This window comes from Hemitrygon akajei, chromosome 9, assembly GCF_048418815.1.
Source record: "Hemitrygon akajei chromosome 9, sHemAka1.3, whole genome shotgun sequence".
Lineage (NCBI taxonomy): Eukaryota > Metazoa > Chordata > Chondrichthyes > Myliobatiformes > Dasyatidae > Hemitrygon > Hemitrygon akajei.
Genome location: NC_133132.1, coordinates 137,465,784 through 137,491,921, shown reverse-complemented (window position 1 = coordinate 137,491,921; position 26,138 = coordinate 137,465,784). Strand labels below are relative to the sequence as shown.

Genomic DNA, 26,138 nt, shown 5'->3' with positions numbered 1-26,138 from the left:
TAAGCCTACAGACTGTCACAGCTACTTGGACTATTCCTCTTCCCACCCTGTCTCTTGCAAAAATGCTATCCCCTTTTCACAATTCCTCCATCTCTGCCTCATCTGCTCTCAGGATAAGGCTTTTCATTCCAGGACGAAGGAGATGTCTTCCTTTTTTAAACAAAGGGGCTTTCCTCCTTCCACCATCAACTCTGCTCTCAAACGCATCTCTCCCATTTCCCGCACATCTGCCCTCACCCCATCCGCCCACCACCCCACTCGGAATAAGGTTCCCCTTGTCCTCACCTACCACCCCACCAGCCTCCAGATCCAACGTATAATTCTCCGTAACTTCCGCCACCTCCAACGGGATCCCACTACCAAGCACATCCTTCCCTCCCCCTCTCTTTCTGCTTTCCGCAGGGATCGCTCCCTACGCGACTCCCTTGTCCATTCATCCCCCCCATCCCTTCCCACCGATCTCCCTCCTGGCACTTATCCTTGCAAGCGGAACAAGTGCTACAACTGCCCTTACACTTCCTCCCTCACCACCATTCAGGGCCCCAGACAGTCCTTCCAGGTGAGACGACACTTCACCTGTGAGTCAGCTGGTGTGGTATACTGCGTCCGGTGCTCCTGTCCAGAAACTGGGAGACCATTTCGCTGAACACCTACGCTCGGTCCGCCAGAGAAAGCAGGATCTCCCAGTGCCACACATTTTATTTCCACGTCCCATTCCCATTCTGATATGTCTATCCATGGCCTCCTCTACTGTCAAGATGAAGCCACACTCAGGTTGGAGGAACCAACACGTTATATACTGACTGGGTAGCCTCCAACCTGATGGCATGAACATTGACTTCTCTAACTTTTGTTAATGCCCCTCCCCTTCTTACCCCATCCCTGACATATTTAGTTTTTTTTTCTCTCTCTGCCCATCACTCTGCCTGTTCTCCATCTCCCTCTGGTGCTCCTCTCCCCCTTTCTTTCTCCCTAGGCCTCCCGTCCCATGATCCTTTCCCTTCTCTAGCTCTGTATCCCTTTTGCCAATCACCTGTCTGGCTCTCAGCTTCACTCCACCCCGTCCAGTCTTCTCCTATCATTTCGCATTTTCCCCTCCCCCTCCTACTTTCAAATCTCTTAGTATCTTTCCTTTCAGTTAGTCCTGACGAAGGGTCTTGGCCTGAAACGTCGACAGCGCTTTTCCCTATAGATGCTGCCTGGCCTGCTGCGTTCCACCAGCATTTTGTGTGTGTTGCTTGAATTTGCAGCATCTGCAGATTTCCTCGTGTATGCTTTTTCTTCATTTCCTCCATTTTATATGGAACACTGCGCCACTTAATTGGGGCAGGAGGCTATAGGTGAGCAGTTTTTAACTAGTTGCAGTTGTGTGCACTTCTGTGGCCATTAGACACTATACCATGCTTAGCGTGAACAGTTTTTAAATAATGTCAACTGTGTGATTTTCTATTCAAAAAGTAGTGTTGTTTTGTCACCAATAGTTGATGAGAAATAAGCAATAAGACTATTCAGAACAGTTTTACTCACTGTGATTTCAAGCATTCCGGCATGGAGATGCCAGAAATGGCCAGGAGTGAAAATGGAATGATTTCACTACAGGTACTTCAACAAGTTAGAATCTACAAAGAATTTCAAAGTATTGACAGTCACCTGAATGTTATGATGAAAATGAAGATTTGGAGGATGCAGTCATCTAAAGCATTATCTGCACTAGGTGTCTGCTATGATTTTTGCTCATGTACAGTCAGTCAAAAGAACACAGCAGTGTATGTATATTGAAGGAATTCCTCCATTGAAAGCCATTAGGAACTAATACAGTTTTATAGTGCTGTAGTGCTCTAGTTTGATCTGTATTTCATTTAAATGCATGATTTGTTACTCAGTTAAATGGTAGTTTATCTTTTTTGTACCTTTTTAGCTGTTTCCAACTTAATTGGGCCAAAACGTACTAGCCCCGATGTGTCCCAATTAACTGGAATGAACTGCATTCCAGTTGTAAGAGGAAATGTACGTCCATTTCTGAAAGAGATAACTAATTGTATTTTTTGGGTCTGCTGTTATCTTATAATCATCCAACGCAGTTCAATCCTTGATGTGATATCATTCGATATTTTGTAGTCGTGTCAAATTTGTAGTCAAGGAAAGAACATATTTTGCACCTTGAAGAGAATAAAGTATGTTGAGGTCTCCATTAATTGTATTTCTCATTTGAAATTGAGAGCTACTGCTGGTTCAGCAAACACTTTTCATAAGTAATGCAAGAAAATATTGTCAAATATTTGAATAGAAGTAAATTGCGAGAAGTGATTCTGAGACCGGATAGAAATGAAGAGTGTGCAATCACAGAAGTACATACTCCAAGTGTGATTTAACAGGAAGTATAAAACAAAAAGGTGCATTAAGTTTCAGATATTAATGCAAGTCATATATTTGCATTGTCCAGTGGTATGGTGAGTAGTATGCCCATCACAATTGCTTTTCTCAAAGCTGTGTATTAATCTTCAAATTTAACTGCTCAAGATTTTTCATTTCTAGTTTGAGAATACCTTGTTATTCACAAGAATAGCAAGTTAATCATCCTTCAGACATTTTTCTCTCTGAGAAGGTGAAGGGTTATTGGGAAGCGCTGAATTGACAAATGCAGTTACACAGGATGTTGTTTGTAAAGCAACCCTGGTTTTATGACTTGATGTTAAAAGCCAGGTCATCCTGAGAGCTGTTCATTAGAAGGTGCTGAAGTTTTCTTGTATAGTCGAAAGGGACGGTCTTCAACATTGCATTTTAAGGGTCCAGGGAGGGGTGTGTTGATTTTTTTAAATTCTATTCCAAATCGAGTTTAACAGTTATAATTTTAAACCACATGGAATAGTTCACAACTTGAGACATTTCTAGATTTTAACTTGCACAGTGCAACAAGATAGTTTTGATATTTAAAAGAAACAGGTTATTTTGCCTTGGCACATTGCTTGCTTGAATCTGTTTTTTGACTATTTGTGCAACAAGGCTGAGAAGAAAATGGGCAAAGTTACAATTCCTTAATAGACAATAGACAATAGGTGCAGGAGTTGGCTATTTGGCCCTTCAAGCCAGCACCGCCATTCAATGCAATCATGGCTGATCATCTACAATCAGTACCCAATTCCAGTCTTCTCCCCATATCCCTTGAACCCGCTATCTTTAAGTGCTCTATCTAACTCTTTCTTGAAATAATCCAGAGAATTGGCCTCCACTGCCTTCTGGGGCAGAGCATTCCGCATATCCACCACTCTCTGGGTGAAAAAGTTTTTCCTGAACTCCATTCGAAATGGCCTACCCCTTATTCTTAATCTGTGGCCTCTGGTTCTGGACTCCCCCAACACTGAGAGCATGTTTCCTGCCTCTATCGTGTCCAATCCCTTAATAATCTTATGTTTCAATCAGATCCCCTCTCATCCTTCTAAATTCCAGTGTATACAAGCCCAGTCGCTCCAATCTTTCAACATATGACAGTCCCGCCATCCCGGCAATTAACCTCGTGAACTTACGCTGCACTCCTTCAATAGCAAGAATGTCCTTCCTCAATTTTGGAGACCAAAACCGAACGCAATACTCCAGGTGTGGTCTCACCAGGGCTCTGTATAACTGCAGAAGGACCTCTTTGCTGCTATACTCAACTCTCCTTGTTATGAAGGCCAACGTGCCATTAGCTTTCTTCACTGCCTGCTGTACCTGCATGCTTACTTTCAGTGACTGATGTACAAGAACACCTAGATCTTGTTGTACTTCCCCTTTTCCTAACTTGACACCATTCAGATATTAATCTGCCTTCCTGTTCTTGCCACCAAAGTGGATAACCTCACATTTATCCACATTAAACTGCATCTGTCATGCTTCTACCCACTCACCCAACCTGTCCAAGTTACCCTGCATTCTCCTAAGATCTTCCTCATATTTTACACTGCCACCTAACTTTGTGTCATCGGCAAATTTACTAATATTACTTTTAATCCCTTCCTCTAAATCATTAATGTATATTGTAAATAGCTGCAGTCCCAGCACAGAGTCTTGCAGTACTCCACTGGTCACTGCCTGCCATTCTGAAAAGGACCCGTTAATCCCTACTTTTTGTGTCATGTCTGCCAACCAATTTTCTATCCATGTTAGTACCCTACCCTCAATACCATGTGCTTTAATTTTGCCCACTAATCTCCTATGTGGGACCTTATCAAAGGCTTTCTGAAAGTCCAGGTACGCTACATCCACTGGCTCTCCCTTGTCCATTTTCATAGTTACATCCTCAAAAAAATTCCAGAAGATTAGTCAAGCATGATTTCCCCTTCGTAAATCCATGCTGGCTCGAACTGATTCTGTTACTGCTATCCAAATGTGCCGCTATTTCATCCTTTATTATTGACTCCAGCATCTTCCCCACCACAGATTACAGGCTAACTGGTCTATAATTCCCTGTTTTCTCTCTCCCTCCTTTCTTAAAAAGTGGGATAACATTAGCTACCCTCCAATCCTCAGGAACTGATCCTGAATCTATAGAACATTGGAAAATGATTACCAATGCGTCCACGGTTTCTAGAGCCACTTCCTTAAGTATCCTGGGGATGCAGACCATCCCAGTACTCTTAAGTACTCTGTTAGAAGTAGCATATATGAAATAGATGTAATTTCATATGCTTGCTTAAAATTTTCGCAGCATAATGTGTTTCATTTGTCTTTTTGTAGTAAATTTAAATTTTAGTTTCAAATTCACAGGATTAATCAATTTCTCACATTAAATTTAGTTCAATTCAAAAGAAACTTGAGAACCATCATTTTTCTAAAACTAAACACTGGGGAAAAAGTTGGTGAAATAAAATTTTGATTCCATTGTATCTGAATTTTGAAATTGTATCACATCAAAACTAAAATAAAAGCTAAAAGAGTGCAGTTGGAGAGCAAGGTTATAACCTCAATAAACCAATGACAACATTGTTTAGTAATGATTAGAAATTCATACAAGGGTTACCTCACTACCCATCCTTGATATTTAACAGTATTATTGTCCTTTTAGTTCGGCAGTCTTGTGTCAGAATTCGTCATTGCTTTCCAATTGTTGAATGATTGTTACCACTTTTCGGCTGAAATGTTCTGTGTTCAGTCTTTCTGCAGTTCATCTTCTGAGGAGTTGCAAATGAAATTGAATAAGTAATATTCACCAAAAGACACCACTTCTGATCTTGTGGTTGGAGAATAGTCAATGTTAAAGCAGGTGGAATAAAAACGGAAAATGTTTAGAATTAAATTTATTATCAATGACATGATGTGAAATTTGTTGTTTCATGGCAGCCATACAGTGCAAAGCCATAAAATTACTAAACATTTAAATAGAGTCAGAATCAGGTTTATTGTCACTGACATTGTGTCATGAAATTTATTGTTTTGCAGCAGCAGAACAGTGCCATACAAAAATACTATAAATTACAACAAGAAATATATACTTTAAAACTTTAGTGCAAAAAGAGAGCTAAACTAGTGAAGTAGCATTCATGGTTGGTTCAGTGCCTGTTTGGAGTTCTGCTGGCAGAGGGGAAGCAGCTCTTCCTAAAACGTTGAGTGCATGTCTTCAGGTTCCTGTACTTCCTCCCTAATGGTAATAATGAGAAAAAGGCATGTCTTGGATGCTGAGTGCCATTTGAGAGGGCCCAGCATATTGATGAAATTACAGCAGTGGCAACATTTCATTAGGAGTTTCAGGAGAATTGGTATATCACAAAAAACTCTCGCATATTTCTACTGGTTGCATCACCATCTCATATGGAGAAACTTTGCATAGGATTGGAAAAAGCTGCAGAAAGTTGTAAACTCAGCCAGCTCTGATGGGCACAAGCCTCCCCAGCATTCAGGACACCTTAAAAAGATGGCATCCTCATTAAGGACACCCATCACCCAGGACATGCCCTCTTCTCATTGCTAAGGAAAAGGTACAGGAGCTTGATGACACACACTTAGCATTTCAGCAACAACTTCTTCCCCTCTATCAGACTTCCGGATGGACAATGAACACTAGCTCAGTATTTTTCCCTCACTTTGCACTAGAGTCGTAGAGATGTACAGTACAGAAACAGGTCTTTCAGCCTATCAAATCCATGATGAAACCATTTAGACTGCCTACTCCCATCGACCTGCACCAGGACCATAGCCCTACAAACCATGTACCTATCCAAACTTCTCTTAAATGTTGAAATCGAGTTTACATGCACCACTTGTGCTGGCAGCTCATTCCACACTGTCACAACCCTTAGAGTGAAAAAGTGTCCCGACATGTTTCCCTTAAACTTGTCACCTTTCACACTTGACCCATGACCTCTAGTTCCATTTCACCTCAATGGGAAAAGCCTGCTTACATTTACCCTATCTATACCACTCATAATTTTGTACACCTGTGTCAGATTTCCTCCCAATCTTCTACATCTGAAGAGTACTGTCCTAACCTATTCAATCTTTCTATATAACTTTCAGACCCAGCAACATCCTTTGTAAATTTCCTCTGCATTCTTTCAATCTTGTTTACATCTTTCCTGAAGGTAGGTGTCCAAAACTGCACACAATGTCTATATTAGGCCTCACCAATATCTTATCCAACTTCAACATAACCTCCCATCTCCTGTACTCAGTACACTGATTTATGAAGGGCAATGTGCCAACAGCTTTCTTCACGATCTGATCTACATCTGATACCACTTTCAATGAATTATGGACTTGTGTTCCCTGATCCCTTTGTTCTACTACATTTATCTGTATCCTAACATTCACTGTGTAAGACCTATACTGGTTGGCCTCCTGAAGTGCAAAACCTCGCACTTGTCTGCATTAAAATCCATCTGCAATTTTTCGGCCCATTTTTTTTCAGCTGACACAGATCCCTCTGCAAGCTATGATAGCTTTCCTCACTGTCCACTATACCACAAGTCTTGGTGTCATTTGTGTATTTGCTGATCCAGTTAACGACATTGTCATCCAGATCATTGATATAGATGGCAAACAAAAATGGACCCAGCACCGATCTCTGCAGCACACCACTAGTCACAGGTCTCCAGTCAAAGAGGCAACAGTCTACTCCCACTTTCTGGCCTCTCCCACAGAGGCAGTGTCTAATCCAATTTACTACTTCATCCTGAATGCCAAACAACTGAACATTCTTGACAAGCCTCCCATGCGAGACCTTGCCAAATGCCTACTAGAGTCCATTTGGACAGCATCCACTGCCATTTCTTCATCCACTTTCCTAGTAACTTCCTCAAAACTCTATAAGATTGGTTAGACATAACCTACCGTGCATGAAGGCATGCTTACTACCCTTAATCAATCCATGTCTATCCAAATACTTGTATGTCCTGTCCCTTAATATACCTTCCAGTAACTTTCCCACAGCTGATGTCCAATTCACTGGTCTATATTTTCTGATTTATGCTTGGAGCCTTTTTTAAACAGTGGAACAACATTGACTATTCTCCATCCTGATTTGTATCAGGGTAGCAAACACCTCCTCCTTTGTCGTCTGTACAGGGCCGATGAAGTTGATGCCACTTTGCCTCACTTCTATGAACTCTGTATCTCTCTCCTGAGAAAATACTTTTGCAAAGATTCACTTAAGTACTCCCCCTTTTATGTGTATTTTTAATTGTAATGTCTAATTTTTATAAACATGAGAAATTCTGCAGATGCTGGAAGTCCACAGCAACACATACAAAATGCTGAAGGAACTTATAGCAGGTTAGGCAGCATCTATGGAAATGAAAAAGTTGACGTTTTGGGCCGAGACCTTTTGTCAGGACTGGAAAGGGAAGGGGATGATGAGCTGGCATTTGACTTCAGGAATGGAGGATGGGGCACGTGATCCTGACTACATTAGTTGTGCTGGGGTCAAGAAGATTTGAGGGCTTCAGGTTCCTAGGAACCTGTCCTGATCTGACCTCATAGATGCCACAACCAAGGAAGTTCACCAACAACTTCCTCACGAGGCTGAAGAAATTTGGCCATGTCCCTGTCGACCCTTACTAATCGTTATTCATGTATCATAGAAAGCATTTTATCTTAGTCCATCGTGCCTTGCCATGGAAACTGTCCTTGACCACAAGAAACTACGGAGAGTTGTGGACATATCTCAGTACGTCTCCAAAACTACCCTCCCTTCCATGAAGTCTATCTATATTTTTTGCTGCGTCAGTAAGCCAGCCAGCATAATAAAAGACCCCATCCACCCAGATATCTTCTCTTCTCCCCTCTCCCATCAGGCAGAGGATACAAAAGCCTGAAAGCATATACTACCGGACTCAAGGACAGCTTTTACTCACTGATAGGAAACTATTGAATAGTTCCCTTGTATGATAAGATGTACTCTTGATCTATCAATCTACCTCATTATGACCTTGCACCTTATTCTACTTGTACTGCACTTTCTTTGCAGCTGTTACATTTTATTTTGCATTTTGTTATTGTTTTACCTTGTATTACTTCATTGCACTGTGTAGTATATTGATCTGTATGTACTGTGTGCAAGGCAAGCTTTTCATTGTACCTCAGTGCATGTAACAATAACAAACCAATTCCAATTCCAAAATGATACCTGTGCAATTTACTTTATTTAAAATTTTCAATTTATTTTTACAGGCCGCACTTGTTGGAGGAACAACAATGATCATTGGCTATGTATTACCAGATAAAGAAACTTCACTTTTGGAGGCCTATGAAAAATCTAGAAATCTAGCAGATCCCAAAGTCTGCTGTGACTACTCACTCCATGTTGGTGTGACCTGGTGGGCTCCTGAGGTAGGGCTAATTTTTATTGCATGCTTTTTTAATTTTGTCTTTGCTTCTTGTTAATATTAGACAGTTCTTCAAACTAAGTAGCGCAAAAGTTAGTGTGGAAGAATTGTCTTGAAAGACAACAGATAGTACATGAGAAAAAAAGCTCATGGTCGTGTACTTCCTAGAGTGGCTGAGGAGTACCACTTTGGAGTGACAGTCTCTTCCACACTGGCTGTAGGTGAAGGAAGACAGGCATCTGGTTGGAGTGGTCCTTTCCTAATGTTGAGCTCTTTTGACAGCCGACTCATTGATGTGGGTACTTTATGCTCTTTGCATACCTTTTTGAACTGCCGGACCCAGGCAAAGCTATGGCGACAGCTGGATGTGCACCCTCTGCCAGCTGCCCATTCAACAGGTCTTTCAGGATTCAACCAGAGCCCATGCGCTTGACATGCCCTAACTGTCTGAGCCGCCTCTAGCTGAGGAGGGCGAACAAGCTAGGGATGCCTGCATATTGTAAGACTTCTGTATTTGTGGCTCTGTCCTGCCAAGGTATGTGCAGGATATGTCTGAGACAGTGCAGCTGTTCAAATTCTTTGCTGCTCTTGACATTTCTCCTGCACCTGCCATAGTGAGAAGATCATATCCACAGAGGATCTGCCTGCTATAAAACCACACTGCTACTCTGGGTAGACACATTGAGCAAGGTGCTGCAGTCATTCCAAAACGATTTGGACAAAGAACTCTCCCAAGATGTTGAGGAGGAAGATGCTGCGGTAGATGTTACAGTCACTCTGATCGCCCTTCTTGTACAAGGTGACAATGTAGGCATCTTGCAGCTCTTGTGCTTTGTAGCCTTTCTCCCAGTTGAGACAAAGGAGCTCATGCAGATGATGCAGCAGTGCTGGTTTGCCACTCTTCAAACTTCTGGAGGAATACCATTAGTATTTCCAGAGGCCTTCCCGCAAGCGAGATGGTCAATAGTTTTGCTGAATTCTTCCAGTCTTGGCAGTGGACCGAGCTCCTCTATGACTGGTAAATCTGAGATGGCCTTGAGTGCTGTGCTTGTGATCACATTATGGGCTGAGTACAACTCTATGTTAGTGCTCAACCCAACGTTAAAGTGGTGGATCTTCTTTGGTGTGACCCTCACTTAGCTGGCTACTAGGGCATGGTCAGTATCATAGTCCGCGGGTGTCTCAGGAGGGCACTTCTGAGATCTGCGTGCCTGGTGATGACAAGGTCTAGCTGGTGCCAGTAGCGATAATGTAGGTGTCTCTGTGAAACCTTGTGAAGCTCCTTGCACTGAAAATGTGTGTTAGTTACACACAGTCCATGGTAACATCAGAATTCTAGCAGCTTCTGCCCATTTTTCCCACTCCCATGTGGGCACAAACAACTGGGCCAGGTCTTGCTGTTGGCTTATACTCTAGCAATGAAGTCTCCCAATAGGTGCAACCCTTCAGTGCTAGATGCCTTGAACCAGTGTCCTGTAGAAGAGATCTTCATCTTCAGGGATGGCACTGAAAGTGGGGCCATAGATGCTGATGAAGTTGAGAGGGCCAGATGATGTTGACAGACAGAGTGAAGATTCTGTCTGCCCTTCCCCCACCCCATGGAGGCTCAACAGCTGCTGGAGGTGTATTCCTTGCTGCAAAGCTGACACAACACAGTCTTGCCTCATGCTGAGATTTCCCTTGTCAGAAGGTGGTGTAGTTTGACTCTGTGATAGAGCTGCTATCTGCCAGACAAGTGTCAGTTGCCTGGGTTTAGAGTCACAGCTGTCTCTCTCCTTCGCTGGCTGCCAGTGAAAACTGGAGCCCATGTTGACAATTCAAAAAAAGGGATTTGAGATCATTAGAACAGTATTAATTAGGAATTAGTAATAATTTCTTGTGACCTGCAGTATTGATCATGTATTCCCCGAATGTCTTCAAATTCCATAAAGATTGACTTGCAGTTTTATGCTAAGAAGCCACAGAAAATGCTGAAGGATGGAATGTATTAGTGAGACACTGGAAGTTCTTTTAGACTTTTCAAAAAATTATCTATCAAAACCAATTCAGACACTGACTGTTTTCTCCTAAGTCTTGGATGAATTGACCAAATTGTCTATGACTTGGTAGACATGCTTTGTCATGCTTCATCATCTTGATAAATGTTGCTTTACTGCAGGGTTAAAAAGAAAAATGGGTGCAGTATATATGTATGTCTAAAATATCCTTTGCAAAGACCAGAATGAAAAATTTTGAGTGGAACTTGGGATAAAATATTGTCAAAAGATGAAGTTGATTGATGTGTATGACAATGACATCAGGAAGATAGACAACAACAGTTTTGAAGGAATTTCTTTTAAGCCACTAAATAGGAATTTTTTTCTGGAAGTGCACCATGGACGTGATGGAGCTCAACTCCCAAATGCTGTAAGTTTCTGTGTATGTTGACTGGAGATGGCTAAATAAGCTCAGTCTAGATGAGGTGAAAATAATCCGCAGTGGAGCATAAATGAATTGGACTCATTCAATAAGTGATATTTGAAATAATAGACCAAAGATGAATAATGATAAATCTGCATATCGTTGATGTTGTTGCTAGAAAAAGTTCAACAGGCTTTTTCCAAAATTGCTTCAATAACTAACCCCTCCCCTTCCCTTCTCCCCCCAGCCCTACCCACCAAAGCTGTTTTATCAAACTGGAAATAAATGGTGAAGCCGCCATCAAAGTGTACCTTTATTAATGAAAATAAATGAACTTTCAAAGTTAAACATGATGAGATTTTTGCTTAAATAAAAGCTTTCCTTTTCCCATGTAGGTGTCACCTTTAACTTGAGTCAGCTCCAAGGCATTATTTTCAAAACTTAGTTGCTTGAGAGTAATTAAATGTACAGGCCATAATAATGAGTGCTGAAGGGGAAAAACATACAGACGGGATTATTTGTATTGTTACGTATCCTGTAACTGGATCACTTACCAGCAAAGATAGAGAGGTCCGCTGAAGTCTGATGGTACCATTTTCAAACGTTTTTATTTATAAAGGGGCACAAAAGTAAGGTTAATACAAACATTCAGATAGCATACGTCGTCAATACTCAATCTAAAGTGCAGCTATAGTAATAATCAATAAGAAATAAGCTCTATCGTTGTCTAGGGGTTAAACGATTGTCCGATGGAAATATAACAGTCATTCAAAAGTCTGCAGGCTTCAGCCTTTTGGGAACCGCTGGGTTTCCCGTGTTGGGGAGAGAGAGAGAGAGAGATTGGTGAGAAAAGGAACACTTGCCCGGGTCCTTACGAAGCAAAGCTGTGGAATCAGGGGAGCAGGCTTTCCTGTTGTTAGTTAAAAGCGATTTTCCGTGATTCCAGCCACAGACTCCCGATTCAGAATCTAACACACGTGGCTTCCTTCAAAACGGCTTCCCGCTACGACGGGATCGCTGTCGTGTCTCCTTGGTGCGTCTAAAGGGGTCGTCCCCCTCAGACCCTCCTTTATACTTCCTCACGGGATCGCAGGTGTCAATCTCTCTCTCAACCAGCCCACTTTGCCCGAGGGCTTTACACGTGGTCTTCATGAGACAATAGTCAAGATCGCCTTATTCTGCATCCCGGTGGAACGCGGTATTCAGCACGTCTCTCTCTCTCTCCCATTTCCTGTGTCTATTCAGCACGTCTCTCTCCCATTTCCTGTGTCTATTCAGCACGTCTCTCTCTTCTCTTGGGTCATTGACCCCCCCCCTTCACTAGGGCTCTTGCAATTCTCACAAAGGAGGGGGCTGGTATCATAACACCTCCCCTCTTAAACGTTTTTTACCAGCGGTTAAAAACAGTGGTATAGAGTCTTACAGGATTTTTGAATCTACCACAATACACAAGCTTTTCTTTTCACAGAGTACTACTGTTATACATTCAAGTCAGTATCTAAACAGTTAACGATTACAGTGTCCCTTTCTTTAATATCTTAACATCGCGTACCGTACTAAAATCTTGTAGCATCAGACTTCAATAACCACCTTTTTTTTCTTCAGCAACAAAACTAAGGAGGTGTGATCTTAGCTTAGGTGCATCTACAAAAGTTTATGCGAATACTAATCGTTTCGGTCGTTTCACTTCACCGGCAGGTCTCCAAAGGGCTGTCTTTATTATTCACAGGCTTTGACGCAACCCCGTACAACCTGCTTTGCTGTTTAAAAATGTCATCCCCATTAACCGTCGCCTCTTTCTCGGTGAGTCCCCCCGTGGGGAACTTGAGTAATTTGGCATGGTGAACTCCCGCCCGTCTCGTTCATCGGGGTCATCTTATCAACACCACTTAGACCATTTCCACCCAATTCTGTAATTTTCCCCAGGTGACTAGCCCTTTTGTCAGGACCATGCAGGCTGATGGGTTTCAGTTCGAACCTTTCCCTCAGGCCGCATTTAAATTTCAGCTTTTTCACAGCGCTCTCTTGAATAACAACAGCGGGTGGTGCACCTTTACATTCCAAATCAACCTGTAATCGATGCGCAGGCACCGCGTTACCAAGCCCTCGTTTCTGTAGCTTGGTTGCTTCTTCTGACACCAGTCTAAACTTTAAATTTTCTTCATTCGATTTGGGAACTACAAACTTCCCGTTCCCTTCAATAACGATGTTTATTCCCCCAGGGTCAAGTTCCACTTTAAGGTTCACCACCCCTTCGTGTACCAACACCTGGGATCCCTCCCTTCCCCCAATTACCAGGGTTAACCCTGTCTTCACTAAACCCAGTCCATCTGACCCACAGGGACTGCATTCCTTTTCAACTGAATCAAATACCTCAGACTTGTTCTGAGCTCCATTACTAGGTTCAGTACCACGTGCATCCACATCTTGGACACACTCAAACGGGACATCTGCCTCTCCCAGGCTTTCAATACCCGTACCCTTTTCAAATTCTAAATTCCCCTGATCCTCCCAGTTCCTCTCTGGGCAACTCCCTTCCAGAGTAAACTCAACCCCGCGGGCTGAAACAACCTCGTCTGCCAACCCAGCAGACCTCTCCAAGGTAATGGCATCCTTTTCATCTAGGACTGCCTTCATCTCATTATCGGGAACACCTTGATAACTCTCAACTTCTTCAAACAGGGCTGCACCCCCGACAGATCATCCATGTCCAACTCTGGACCTTTTAACAGCTTTTTCCGTCTCTCATCTTTATTTCCTACCTCTAGGACTTTTCTCTTCGCTAAGGGCAGATCTCGCTCCTCTCCCTTAACCCCTTTCACTTTACTATTCTTCGGTTTACCACCCTCAGAACCCCCGTGGTACAGGATCAGTAGGACCGTCTCGGCCAAATCAATACTGGCCAGATTTAAATTGCTCGCTTTCTCAGCTGCCTTTCTCGACAGGCTGCGAATGCTTGCGCCTGTGGTACAGACTGGAGATGCGAGGGGCGGGGCTGCAATCCTCACAGGCTGTTTGAGCCGTGTCCAAACCTGCCCCCCGGCTAAATCATTTCCGAGGAGGACGTCCGCATCAGTTCTCGGGAATTCTGATGGCACCCCTATTTCGACTGGTCCAGATACCAGCTCACAATCCATAATTACCTGATGTAGGGGCACCATTTCTATTCTTGTACCTATCCCCTTCACGGCGACCATTCCCCTTCTCCGACCGAAATCTAGTATCTCATGGCGGATCAACGACAGCTCCGCCCCGGTGTCTCGCCAGATTCGGACGGGAATGGGTGGGTCTCCCCCCTTCACGGACACGGTTCCGGGTGACAGCCAAGTCTCTGACCCTTCTCGTACTCTGTCTACCTGGGGCTCTCTTGTCGATTTACTGATTACCACGGCACACCCCATAGGGACCGCTGCTCTCCCTTTTTCTGGCTCCTTTCTCGGAGCAAAGCACCTAGAGGCAATATGTCCTCTCTTCCCACAATTAAAACAGGTCAAGCCCGGAAATCTCGGGCCGCCTGGCCTTTCCCCCTCAACCTTACCACTAGCTCCCGGCGGGACCTCTGCCTCAGCCGGCGGACTTTCCCTACCGTTCCAACGGTCTCTCGGGTAACCTTTTGGCAAGGAAATCTTTATCCTGTGGGTTAGGGCATATTCATCTGCGAACCTAGCAAATTCTGAGATGGACTTATTCGCCTTCTCATTCAAATACATCCGGATCTCCTCCGGAACACACCCTTTTAATTCCTCAATCAGAAATAACTCCCTGATATGCCCATAATCCCCGTCCACCTGTTCCGCGGTGCACCAACGGTCCAAGAGCACACCCTTTTCGTAGGCTAGCTTGGTATACGTTTGATTCCACCCTTTCCGTAAATTTCTGAACCTTTGTCTATACGCTTCCGGTACTAGCTCGTAACTCCAGAGAATGGCCTCCTTTACTTTGGCATAATTCTCCGCTTCCCCTTCCTCGACGGCCAAGGCCGCATATGCTCGTTGTGCCTTCCCCTTTAACACACTTTGTAACAACGCCACCCACTGCTCTTTGGGCCACTTTTGATTTACTGCCACCTTTTCAAAAAGCAAGAAATAACTATCAACATCCGACTCTTCGAATGGAGGTACTACCCTCAACTCCCGACTAACAGTAAACCTCTCCTCTCGATCTAGCCCTAGATCTCTTCGCTCTTTCTTTAACTTCTCCATCTCCAAGTCATGTTCCCTCTGTTCTCGTCTCTCCTCATACTCTCTTTGCTTTTCGGCTTGTTCTCTCTCTTTTAGCTGAATTTCATGCTGTCTTTGCTTTTCAGCTTGGTCCTGCTCTTTTCCCACCTCTAACCCCTTTAGTTGGAGCTCCTGCTTCCGTTCTTTCTCTCTCTCAGCCGCTTCCAGCTGCTTCATTTTAAATTCATGTTCCAACCTTAATTTCTCCAACTCTAGCTGATCCATCCCATTCGCTGGTACTTTTTCAGGGATATTTTCCAAGACCTCAGCTTCGAACACTTTCTTCCCAATGTAATACCGGGTTATGGCCCCTCGCACCTCCTGCTTTTTCATGGACGACCTCACTTCTGCGAGGTCCAATCCCTTCGCCAAATTTAACAAGTCTGATTTGGTGGCCGCCTCTAGCGCCTCTACAGTCGGGTTTTTCATAAATTCATCCACGTCCATCTTTGCTGGTTTCCCGTCTGGCTACCCGCGTACCAGATCCAAATTTTTTTTTTTTTTTTTGGCTTACAAACCCAATTCACTGCCCTCCCAATTTGGTTTCAAATCTCGAGACGAGGCCCCACGTTGTTACTTATCCCGTAACTGGATCACTGAGAGGTCCACTGAATATAGAGAGGTCCACTGAAGTCTGATGGTACCATTTTCAAACGTTTTTATTTATAAAGGGGCACACAAGTAAGGTTAATACAAACATTCAGATAACATACGTCGTCAATACTCAATCTAAAGCACAGGTATAGTAATAATCAATAAGAAATAAGCTCTATCGTTGTCTAGGGGTTAAACGATTGTCCGATGGAAATATAACAGTCATTCAAAAGTCTGCAGGCTTCAGCCTTTTGGGAACCACTGGGTTTCCCGTGTTGGAGAGAGAGAGAGAGATTGGTGAGAAAAGGAACACTTGCCTGGGTTAAAAGCGATTTTCCGTGATTCCAGCCACAGACTCCCGATTCAGAATCTAACACACGTGGCTTCCTTCAAAATGGCTTCCCGCTACGACGGGATCGCTATCGTGTCTCCTTGGTGCGTCTAAAGGGGTCGTCCCCCTCAGACCCTCCTTTATACTTCCCCACGGGATCGCAGGTGTCAATCTCTCTCTCAACCAGCCCACTTTGCCCGAGGGCTTTACACGTGGTCTTCATGAGACAATAGTCAAGGTCGCCTTATTCTGCATCCCGGTGGAACGCGGTATTCAGCACGTCTCTCTCTCTCTCCCATTTCCTGTGTCTATTCAGCACGTCTCTCTCTTCTCTTGGGTCATTGACCCCCCCCCCCCCTTCACTAGGGCTCTTGCGATTCTCACAAAGGAGGGGGCTGGTATCATAACAGTATTTACTGCTGGATAACAGAGATTATTCTTGTGGCTGTGTGTTATGTTATTCTTCTCCGCACCTTGTGGCACATTGGGCAGCAGCCTTGCTTTTTCTTTAGCATTTTGCCTGTCTTTTTGTGAGACCGAGTTGCTAGCTTGATGCTCAACCCAGCACGGATGGAAAGCGTCCAAGGGGCTGAACCTAGGACCACTCGCCGTGAATACCACTACACCGCCGGCTGTCTGTGGGCTCCCCAGAATCTTTTACCAACTGTATGCCTGATCAAGACTAATTGTACCTTGGTTCATCTTTGATTCTGTGCAGAACATAATGCCCATACCCTCTCTATTCAAAGATCAGAATATTTTATTCACATGATTTTTATCTCTACTGTTATTTTCAAGAAATTGTTGGAGCAAATACAAATGTTTCATTTGCTGGTTCCTGTTTCCAAGTACTGGTAATTATCAACTTATTGTAAGATCTTGAGTTACACTTCACTCTGAGCTTTGTCCTTGCTGACCCATTTCAAAACTTACCCCCATTACTTCAAATTCTGAATACATCTTGAAATTGTTGCATGGCTTGCATTTCTTCTATGTCCAGTTTAGTACAGCATTTGTCAGTTCCTGTATTTGGGTATGTAACTATTGAGGTTAAACATCATTCCTTAGATTTATGAAAAATAAAGAACGATCTGCAGACCATGGGGGCATTGTTTCCATTAAGAGTTATGTATAAATAAAAAGATTATTTTTCCTTCTGTATATTGATATTGAGTGTTTTATTTAGTAATTCTAATGGTTCTTGATGCTTCAATTTGATGTGTAGGAATAGAGTGGTGTGTTTCTTTGATAAACTGTGGAAGATCAGGGAGAAGTCAAGAGCCCCCAAGAGCTACCTTTGCAGGAAGAATTTTTCTGAGTAGGTGCCGGGCATTATGTAAAGGGAGGGAGCGTAGCAAGTGGTAGTTGTTCCATATTGGTACTATCACAGCATAGATGGGAAGAGAGATGAGATCCTGCTCGAGAATTTTAGGAAGCATTGTAGAAAGCAGAACCTCTTGGCTTTATTTCTTGTTTCACATACCTATGGGTATAGAAGTTGGGTGATAGTACAGTTGAATGTGTGGTTAAAGGGTTCATGTTGAAGCAATCACTTTTGATACCTGGATCATTGGGCTGTCTTGCAAGGCATGTGATACTTACACAAGGAGGACAGGTTGCATCAAAACTGAAGGGGTACCAATATTTTTGCAGGAGGAGGGGTGGAGTTTGCTAATTCTACTCAGAAAATGTTTAATATGATGGGGGTTTAGAACCAGGGCAGTAGCTCAACAAGTAGAGCAATTCCTCATGGTACGCTGGTCCAGAAGATGCATGATTAAATAAATCTACTCATTCCAGGTTTTTTTTTGCGGGGGGGCAGGGGAAACGGACAGAACCAGGAGAATGAACACAACAAAAATAATGACCGCAAGTGTGTTTATTTAAATTTGAGGAGTGTAATGGATAAGACAGATGAGTTAGAGCATTGTTTAGTACATAGAACTGCAATATCATGGTCATTACAGAAATTTGCTTGAGACAAGACAGGACTGAAGGATCAACATTCCAGGGTATAGATGTTTCAAATGTGACAGAGAAGGGTCTAAAAGAGGTGGGAGAGTTGTTACTGATTTGGGAGAATGTCACAGCTGCAGTAACATATTGGAATGCAGATTATTTTGGGATCTGTGACCACAATTATAAGTTTCTTGATTGGTCTTTGGCTGAAAGTGTTCAATTGTGAGGAGGCTAATTACAACAATATTAGGCAAGCACTGGAGAAAGTAAATTGGGAGCAGCAGTTTGAGGAAAGTTGTGCAAAAGTGGGTGAGATCCTTTAGTGAGTACCTCTCATCAGTTTCCACCAAGGAGGATGGATGGTATTGAGTTTAGGGAGATGGATATGTTGATATTCTAGGCATGTCAATATTAAGAATACAGGTGGCCCCAGTTTTTCGAACGTTCCCTTTATGACAGCTCGCTGTTACGAAAGACCTACATTAGTACCTGTTTTCGCTAACCAAAGAGGATTTTTGCTCTTACGAAAAAAGATGCCCGCTTTATATGTGTGTTTACCCCGAGAAAGACTACCATGACTGTGAAGCCTTGTGTGGGCAGTTGTGCGCGCATGCGTGTACGTGCCGATTTTTTTCTCTCTCTCTCCACATCGATTTTGGCTTGGTGTCTTCCCAATTTTGATAAGTGAAACTGCATCGTACATACAGTATTTCTATTTTATACAGGCTGTATATTTATCATATCATTCCTGCTTTTACTATATGTTCGTGTTATTTTAGGTTTTGTGTGTTGTCTGGTTTGATTTGGTAGGTTATTTTTTGGGTCTGGGAACGCTCAAAGATTTTTCCCATATAAGTTAATGGTAATTGCTTCTTCGTTTTACAACATTTCGGCTTACAAACTGTTTCATAGGAATGCTCTACCTTCAGATAGCAGGGGAAACCTGTACATTAGTTATTTTTCAAAAAAACAAAACATTGTAGCACAGTACAGGCCCTTCAGTTCATGTTGTGCTGACCCTTTTAATTAACCTACTCTTAAGATCAATCTAACCCTTCCCTTCTACATCACCCTCCATTTTTCTTTCATCCATGTGCCTGTCTAAGAGTTTTTTAAAATGCCCCTAATATATACCTGGCAGGGTGCTCCATACACCCACCACTCTCTGTTGTTTTTTAAAAAGGCTTGCCTCTGATATTCCCCCTATGCTTCCCTCCAATCAATTAACATTATGCTGCCTCTTATGTCATTCCCATGCTAGGAAAAAGGCTCTGGCTATCTATTCAATCTATGTTTCTTATCTTGTTTACCTCTATCAAGTCACCTTTCATCTTTCCTCATTCAAAAGAGAAAAGCCCTTGCTTGCTTAATCTATCCTCAAAGCATGTGCTTTAATCTAGGCAGCATTTAAATTGGTCTGATGAAGACCTACCTCTAACCCTTAAGAGAACTGATGAACAAAGGTATCACAGTGCAAATTCATTGCTCCCTGAAAATGTAAACACAGATAGATAAAGGTCTATGGCACACTTGTCTTCATTGGTTAGAATGCTGTGCATAAAAGATGGAAATGTTTTTTACAGGGTTGTGGATGCCTGGAATGCACTGCTCAGATAGCTGATAAAGCAGACATAATATCAATGTTTAAGAAGCATTTAAGCAGACACATGAGTATGCAGTGAATAGAGGGATATGTATGCAGATAGGTGGGATTCATTGAAATTGGGATTTTAATTGGCACAGATGTGTTAAACCAAAGGCTTCTTTCTGTACTAACATTGTACCAACCAAAGTGCTTGACAAAGACCAGTTCCACCATTTAACCTTGATATTTCATAGCATTGATTTTGATAACTACTGGATCATAAAAATCCTGAGGCTTACCATTGAACAGAAGTTCCACTGGATAGCAATATAAGTACCGTGGTGACAAGTGTAGGTCCGCGACTGGATACCACGAGAGAATGCTCTGGATCGGTGTAGCTCCAATATGATAAAGCAACTTAACATTCCATGTACCACCATAACCATTCATTTCCTCCATCACTGACTTACTGAGACTGCACTGTATTCCATGGACCAATTACACTGCCGTTGCCTAAGCTATTCCACTGGCATCTCCAAAACATGTACCCTCTGCTACCAATAAGGATAGGGTAGTAGGTACTTGGGAACACTGCAACCTGTGCTGGTTTCCTTTCAAGCTGCATGTATTGCCTTTGGAAATTTGTCATTATCACTCCATTGTTGCTGGGTCTGAATACTGGAGCTCCTTCCCCAACAGTGGAAGTTCTGGAGGTACCTTCGCTAGAGAACTGCCAGGTTTCAAAGGGGTGGATTCTCAATGTCATTTAGGGATTTCCAGTCAATGCAAACCTTGCTGGCAAAGTGTATGCATTGAAATTGTGCTTCATCAATATACATAATTATTTTTTTTACTAATTCTTGATTTTCAAGCACTATTTAAAGGTTTTTTGTTGAATAAAGTATGATTCTCCAAAAATTAATGTAATCTGTCCATTTCTATTACCAGTGTTGAATTCAAGAAGGGAGAATCAAAAGTAGTCTGAAAATGTAGTCAAATGCATTGATATCTTTTGTATGCAAGTCTGGTAAATACTGATACTAATGTGGATTTGTGCGTTAATAATGACAAGCAATTAGAAAGATAAGATCTTGCTTGCCTTTATTGTAAGGGTACTAAGACAACAGGAAGTCAAGCTGCAGTAGTGAAGAGGGCACACCTGTAGAACTACAAATTGTATTGTTTCGCTAAGGAAATTATTCATTTATCTTAAAAGGAGGAAGTAAGGGAAGCCCTGTGAAGGAATAGAATATGCTTTCAATTTTTGAAAATTATACACAAGTCATAATAAAGTTACTGTTTTAATAAATAGATGTAATGGAATACAGAGGTGAAGTTGATTGGTTAATTACTGAAATGTAATTTGCTCTTTGGAGCAAACACGAGGAAATCTGCAGATGCTGGAAATTCAAACAACACACACAAAATGCTGATGGAACGCAGCAGGCCAGGCAGCATCTATAGGAAGAAGCACTGTCGACATTTCGGGCCGAGACCCTTCGTCAGGACTAACTGAAAGGAGAGATACTAAGAGATTTTAAAGTAGTAGGGGGAGGGGGAAATGCGAAATGATAGGAGAAGACTGGAGGGGGTGGGATGAAGCTAAGAGCTGGAAAGGTGATTGGCGAAAGTGATATAGAGCTGGAAAAGGGAAAGGATCATGGGACGGGAGGCCTCGGGAGAAAGAAAGGGGGGGGGGAGCACCAGAGGGAGATGGAGAACAGGCAGAGTGATGGGCAGAGAGAGAAAGAAAAAAATAAACAACTAAATATGTCAGGGATGGGGTAAGAAGGGGAGGAGGGGCATTAACGGAAGTTAGAGAAGTCAAGTCAACTTTTATTGTCATTTCGACCATAACTGCTGGTACAGTGCATAGTAAAAATGAGACAACATTTTTCAGGACCATGGTTTACATGACACAGTACAAAAAACTAGACTGAACTACGTGATAAAAAATACACAGAGAAAGCTATACTAGACTACAGACCTACACTGGACTGCATAAAGTGCACAAAAACAGTACCGGCATTACAATAAATAATAAACAGGACAGTAGGGCAAGGTGTCAGTCCAGGCTTCGGGTATTGAGGAGTCTGATAGCTTGGGGGAAGAAATTGTTATATAGTCTGGTCGTAAGAGCCCGAATGCTTCAGAGCCTTTTCCCAGATGGCAGGAGGGAGAAGAGATTGTATGAGGGGTGCATGGGGTCCTTCATAATGCTGTTTCCTTTGCGGATGCAGCGTGTAGTGTAAATGTCCGTGATGGCGGGAAGTGAGACCCCGATGATGGTCTCAGCTGACCTCAATATTCGCTGCAGGGTCTTGAGATCCGAGATGGTGTAATTTCCGAACCAGGCAGTGATGCAGCTGCTCAGGATACTCTCAATACAACCCCTGTAGAATGTGGTGAGGATGGGGGGTGGGAGAAGTCAATGTTCATGCTGCCATCAGATTGGAGGCTACCCAGCCGGTATATAAGGTGTTATTCCTCCAACCTGAGTTTGGACTCATTTTGACAGTAGAGGAGGCCATGGATAGACATATCAGAATGGGAATGGGACGTGGAATTAAAATGTGTGGCCACTGGGAGATCCTGCTTTCTCTGGCGGACAGAGCGTAGTTGTTCAGCAAAACGGTCTCCCAGTCTGTGTCGGGTCTCGCCAATATATAAAAGGCCACACCGGGAGCACCGGACGCAGTATACCACACCAGCCGACTCACAGGTGAAGTGTCGCCTCACCTGGAAGGACTGTCTGGGGCCCTGAATGGTGGTGAGGGAGGAAGTGTAAGGGCAGGTGTAGCACTTGTTCTGCTTACAAGGGTAAGTGCCAGGAGGGAGATTGGTGGGAAGGGATGGGGGGGCGGGGGGCGTATGAGTGGACAAGGGAGTCGCGTAGGGAGCGATCCCTGCGGAAAGCAGAAGGGGGGGAAGATGTGCTTGGTAGTGGGATCCCGTTGGAGGTGGCGGAAGTTACGGAGAATTATACATTGGACCTGGAGGCTGGTGGGGTGGTAGGTGAGGACAAGGGGAACCCAGTGGGGTGGCGGACAGATGGGGTGAGGGCAGATGTGCGGGAAATGGGAGAGATGCATTTGAGAGCAGAGTTGATGGTGGAAGAAGGGAAGCCCCTTTGTTTAAAAAAGGAAGACATCTCCTGCGTCCTGGAATGAAAAGCCTCATCCTGAGAGCAGATGCAGCGGAGACAGAGGAATTGTGAGAAGGGGGTAGCATTTTTGCAAGAGACAGGGTGGGAAGAGGAATAGTCCAGGTAGCTGTGAGAGTCTGTAGGCTTATAGTAGATATCAGTAGATAAGCCGTCTCCAGAGATGGAGACAGAAAGATCAAGAAAGGGGCGGTAAGTGTCAGAAATGGACCAGGTAAATTTGAGGGCAGGGTGAAAGTTGGAGGCAAAGTTAATGAAGTCAACGAGCTCAGCATGCATGCAGGAGGCTGCGCCAATGCAGTCGCCAATGTAGTGAAGGAAAAGAGGGGGACGGATACCCGTATAGACTTGAAACATGGACTTAGTTTCTCTCCTTTCAGTTAGTCCTGACAAAGGGTCTCGGCCCGAAACGTCGACAGTGCTTCTTCCTATAAATGCTGCCTGGCCTGCTGTGTTCCACCAGCATTTTGAGTGCGTTGTTTGCTCTTTGGAGAATGTTTGGAAATCAGGCTCATTGCCACAGGGTGAAGGATCTGCCAGTCAGGACTGAAATGCAAAACTTACCTACTTGCTAATCTTTGAAATTTTTACCCAGAGGGCTGTATCTGCCCTATTATTCAGAATAGTTGAAACTGGGATAATAACATGATGGATTCAGAAGAATGATGTTGAAGTTCAGATATGACACTGAATACTAAAGTGGGTTTGCGGGTCCACATTCCCTCCTTGTTATTTTAGTTTTACTGATGAAATTTCTTGAATATTAATAAGTTACATGCATTTCAGCTAAATCATCAATCCGTGTATTTTATAAAATTGTTTTTTAGGTACAACTTGAAATGGAGGAATTAGTGAAGGAGCATGGTGTGAATTCATTCCAAACATACATGACATACAAGGACCAGTACATGCTGCGAGATTATGAACTTTACCAGGTTTTTCGTGCGTGTAAAAGTCTGGGTGCCATAGCTTGTGTTCATGCTGAAAATGGAGACCTTGTTGCAGAGGTAACTGTTCATATCTGACATAAAGAATATTTTAAGCAATTCCACAAGCATTCAAAAAAAGTTTAAAATATATTGTAGCATATCTTTATAGAGAATGTGACTGCAAAATTTCAGATTGTCTTTAAGTTTTAAATAGTTCATTGTTACTGATATCCTGGAGTACAGGTCTTTCTGTGAAAGAATACTGGTAAGTGAATTATTTTAGACTAGTTTACTTCCAAGAGATGTTGAAAAGGTGCTTTTTTTCAGGGTGCGAAAGAAGCTCTTGAATTGGGAATCACTGGACCTGAAGGAGTAGACATCAGCAGGCCTGAAGAGGTTTGTTACATTAAAATGATTGATGTGCACTGAATCTACACAAGTATAATGTCAATTTATTATCAGTCTTTTATCTTCTGATATTCTGAAAGGGTTTGCTTATTCATATTTTTCACATGAGCAAGAGAACATTTTTGAGGATCAGGGTGAAACTAGAAATGTAGACTAAAAACAAGTATTTCACTTGTGAGAAATACAAGTAAAAATAAATTTTGTATTATCTGACAATAGCGATATTCTTTCTGCATGATTCTTTTTGATCCATTGGAAATCCAGAAAGGAAATTTCACCTTTTTGTCTAGGAGGGATCTATAATTTGAAGCTGGCTGTTTCTCTTATTCAGTTCTCAAACTTTCTACTCTCAAAAAGAAAGCTGCCTTTAATAAGCTTAAAAAATTAAGAGGCTGCTACAGATAGAACATAGAACAGACTGAATAGGCATTTCAGCCCACAATGTTATCCTGCTGTCAACTTGTACTAAATATCCTCCTCCTATGTATCATTCATATCCCTCCATTCCCTTAATACTCATATGTCTATCATAAAATCCACTAAAGTGCCTGCTTCCACTACCAGCCCTGGTAAACAATTTGAGACACCTACCACTCTCTGTACTTTTAAAAATAAAACTTCCCTGTCACATCAGCTGTAAACTTAAAAGCATGTCTTCTGGTATTTGGCATTTCCACCCTGGGGAAAAGATTCTGACTATCAACCCTATCTATGCATCTCACAATTTAAAAATAGATAGGGTCTCGCCTCAACCTCTGGGGGGTGGGGGGAGGGATAACCCAAGTATATCTAATGTTTCTTGATAGCTCAATCCTCTTATTTCAGACCTCATCCTGGTAAACCTCTTCTGCACCCTCCACAGTGGCCACATCCTTCTTATAATGTGGGAAACAGAACTACAAGCAATACTCCTAAGTGCGATCTAACTAAAATTTTACATAGGTGAACCATGGTTCCTCACTCTTTTACTCAACACCCCTACCATTGAAGGCAAGCATGCACCTTCTTTACCACTTTATCCACTTACGTAACCATTTTCAGTGATCCCAAGATCCCACTGTACCTGAATGCTGTTAAGGAGTCTACCATTAACTGCATACTTTCTCCTTTCATTTGATTTCCCAAAGTGTAACACTTCACACTTCCCTGGATTAAGCTCCATCCGTTTCTTCTCTGCCCATATCCCACTGTAGTTTTTTTATACTGTTCACAACTCCACCAATTTTGATGTCATCCACAAACTTGCTAATCCATCACCTAAAGATCATAAATGTATACCATAGACAACAGAGGCCCCAGCACTGATCCTTTCAGAACAGCACTGGCCACGGGACTTCAGTCAAAATAATAGCATTCAACCACTACTCTCTGTCTTCTATGGGCAAGCCAGCTCTGGTCCCCTTTAAATCTTTCCCCTTGCATATTAACTTTATGCCCTCTAGGTTTAGACTACCCTACTCGGGGGGGAGACTGTGACAATTTATCTTATTCCCTTCATGATTTTATATACCACTATAATTTTGTGCTGGTTTAAGTTCTTGACAACTATTTTCAATTAAAGTATTAATTGAATTTTAATGTTCTAATGATTAGAAAACAGATACATTACTAACTGAGCGAGCTACCAAAATTTCCTTGAAATGATTACTTGACCACTGCAGAATCCAAGAGAAGATATTTATTGTCCATTTGTGTTATTAAGATAAGTTCCATAAAAGTTCATTCTAAGATCCAGCAATTATATCTGTTTCTGA

The 26,138-nt window shown here is 42.7% G+C and overlaps 1 protein-coding gene across 2 annotated transcripts in view; it reads left to right on the top strand.

Annotated features, from left to right (window-relative positions):
- Positions 1–26,138, top strand: part of dpysl5b (dihydropyrimidinase like 5b) — an 83,626-nt gene that overhangs the window by 20,444 nt on the left and 37,044 nt on the right. For both annotated transcript variants that reach the window (XM_073057063.1, XM_073057062.1), the window contains exons 2-4: positions 8,641–8,799; positions 23,875–24,054; positions 24,304–24,372. In XM_073057063.1, coding sequence (XP_072913164.1) covers positions 8,641–8,799; positions 23,875–24,054; positions 24,304–24,372 — 408 coding nt within the window. The remainder of the gene's footprint in view (positions 1–8,640; positions 8,800–23,874; positions 24,055–24,303; positions 24,373–26,138) is intronic.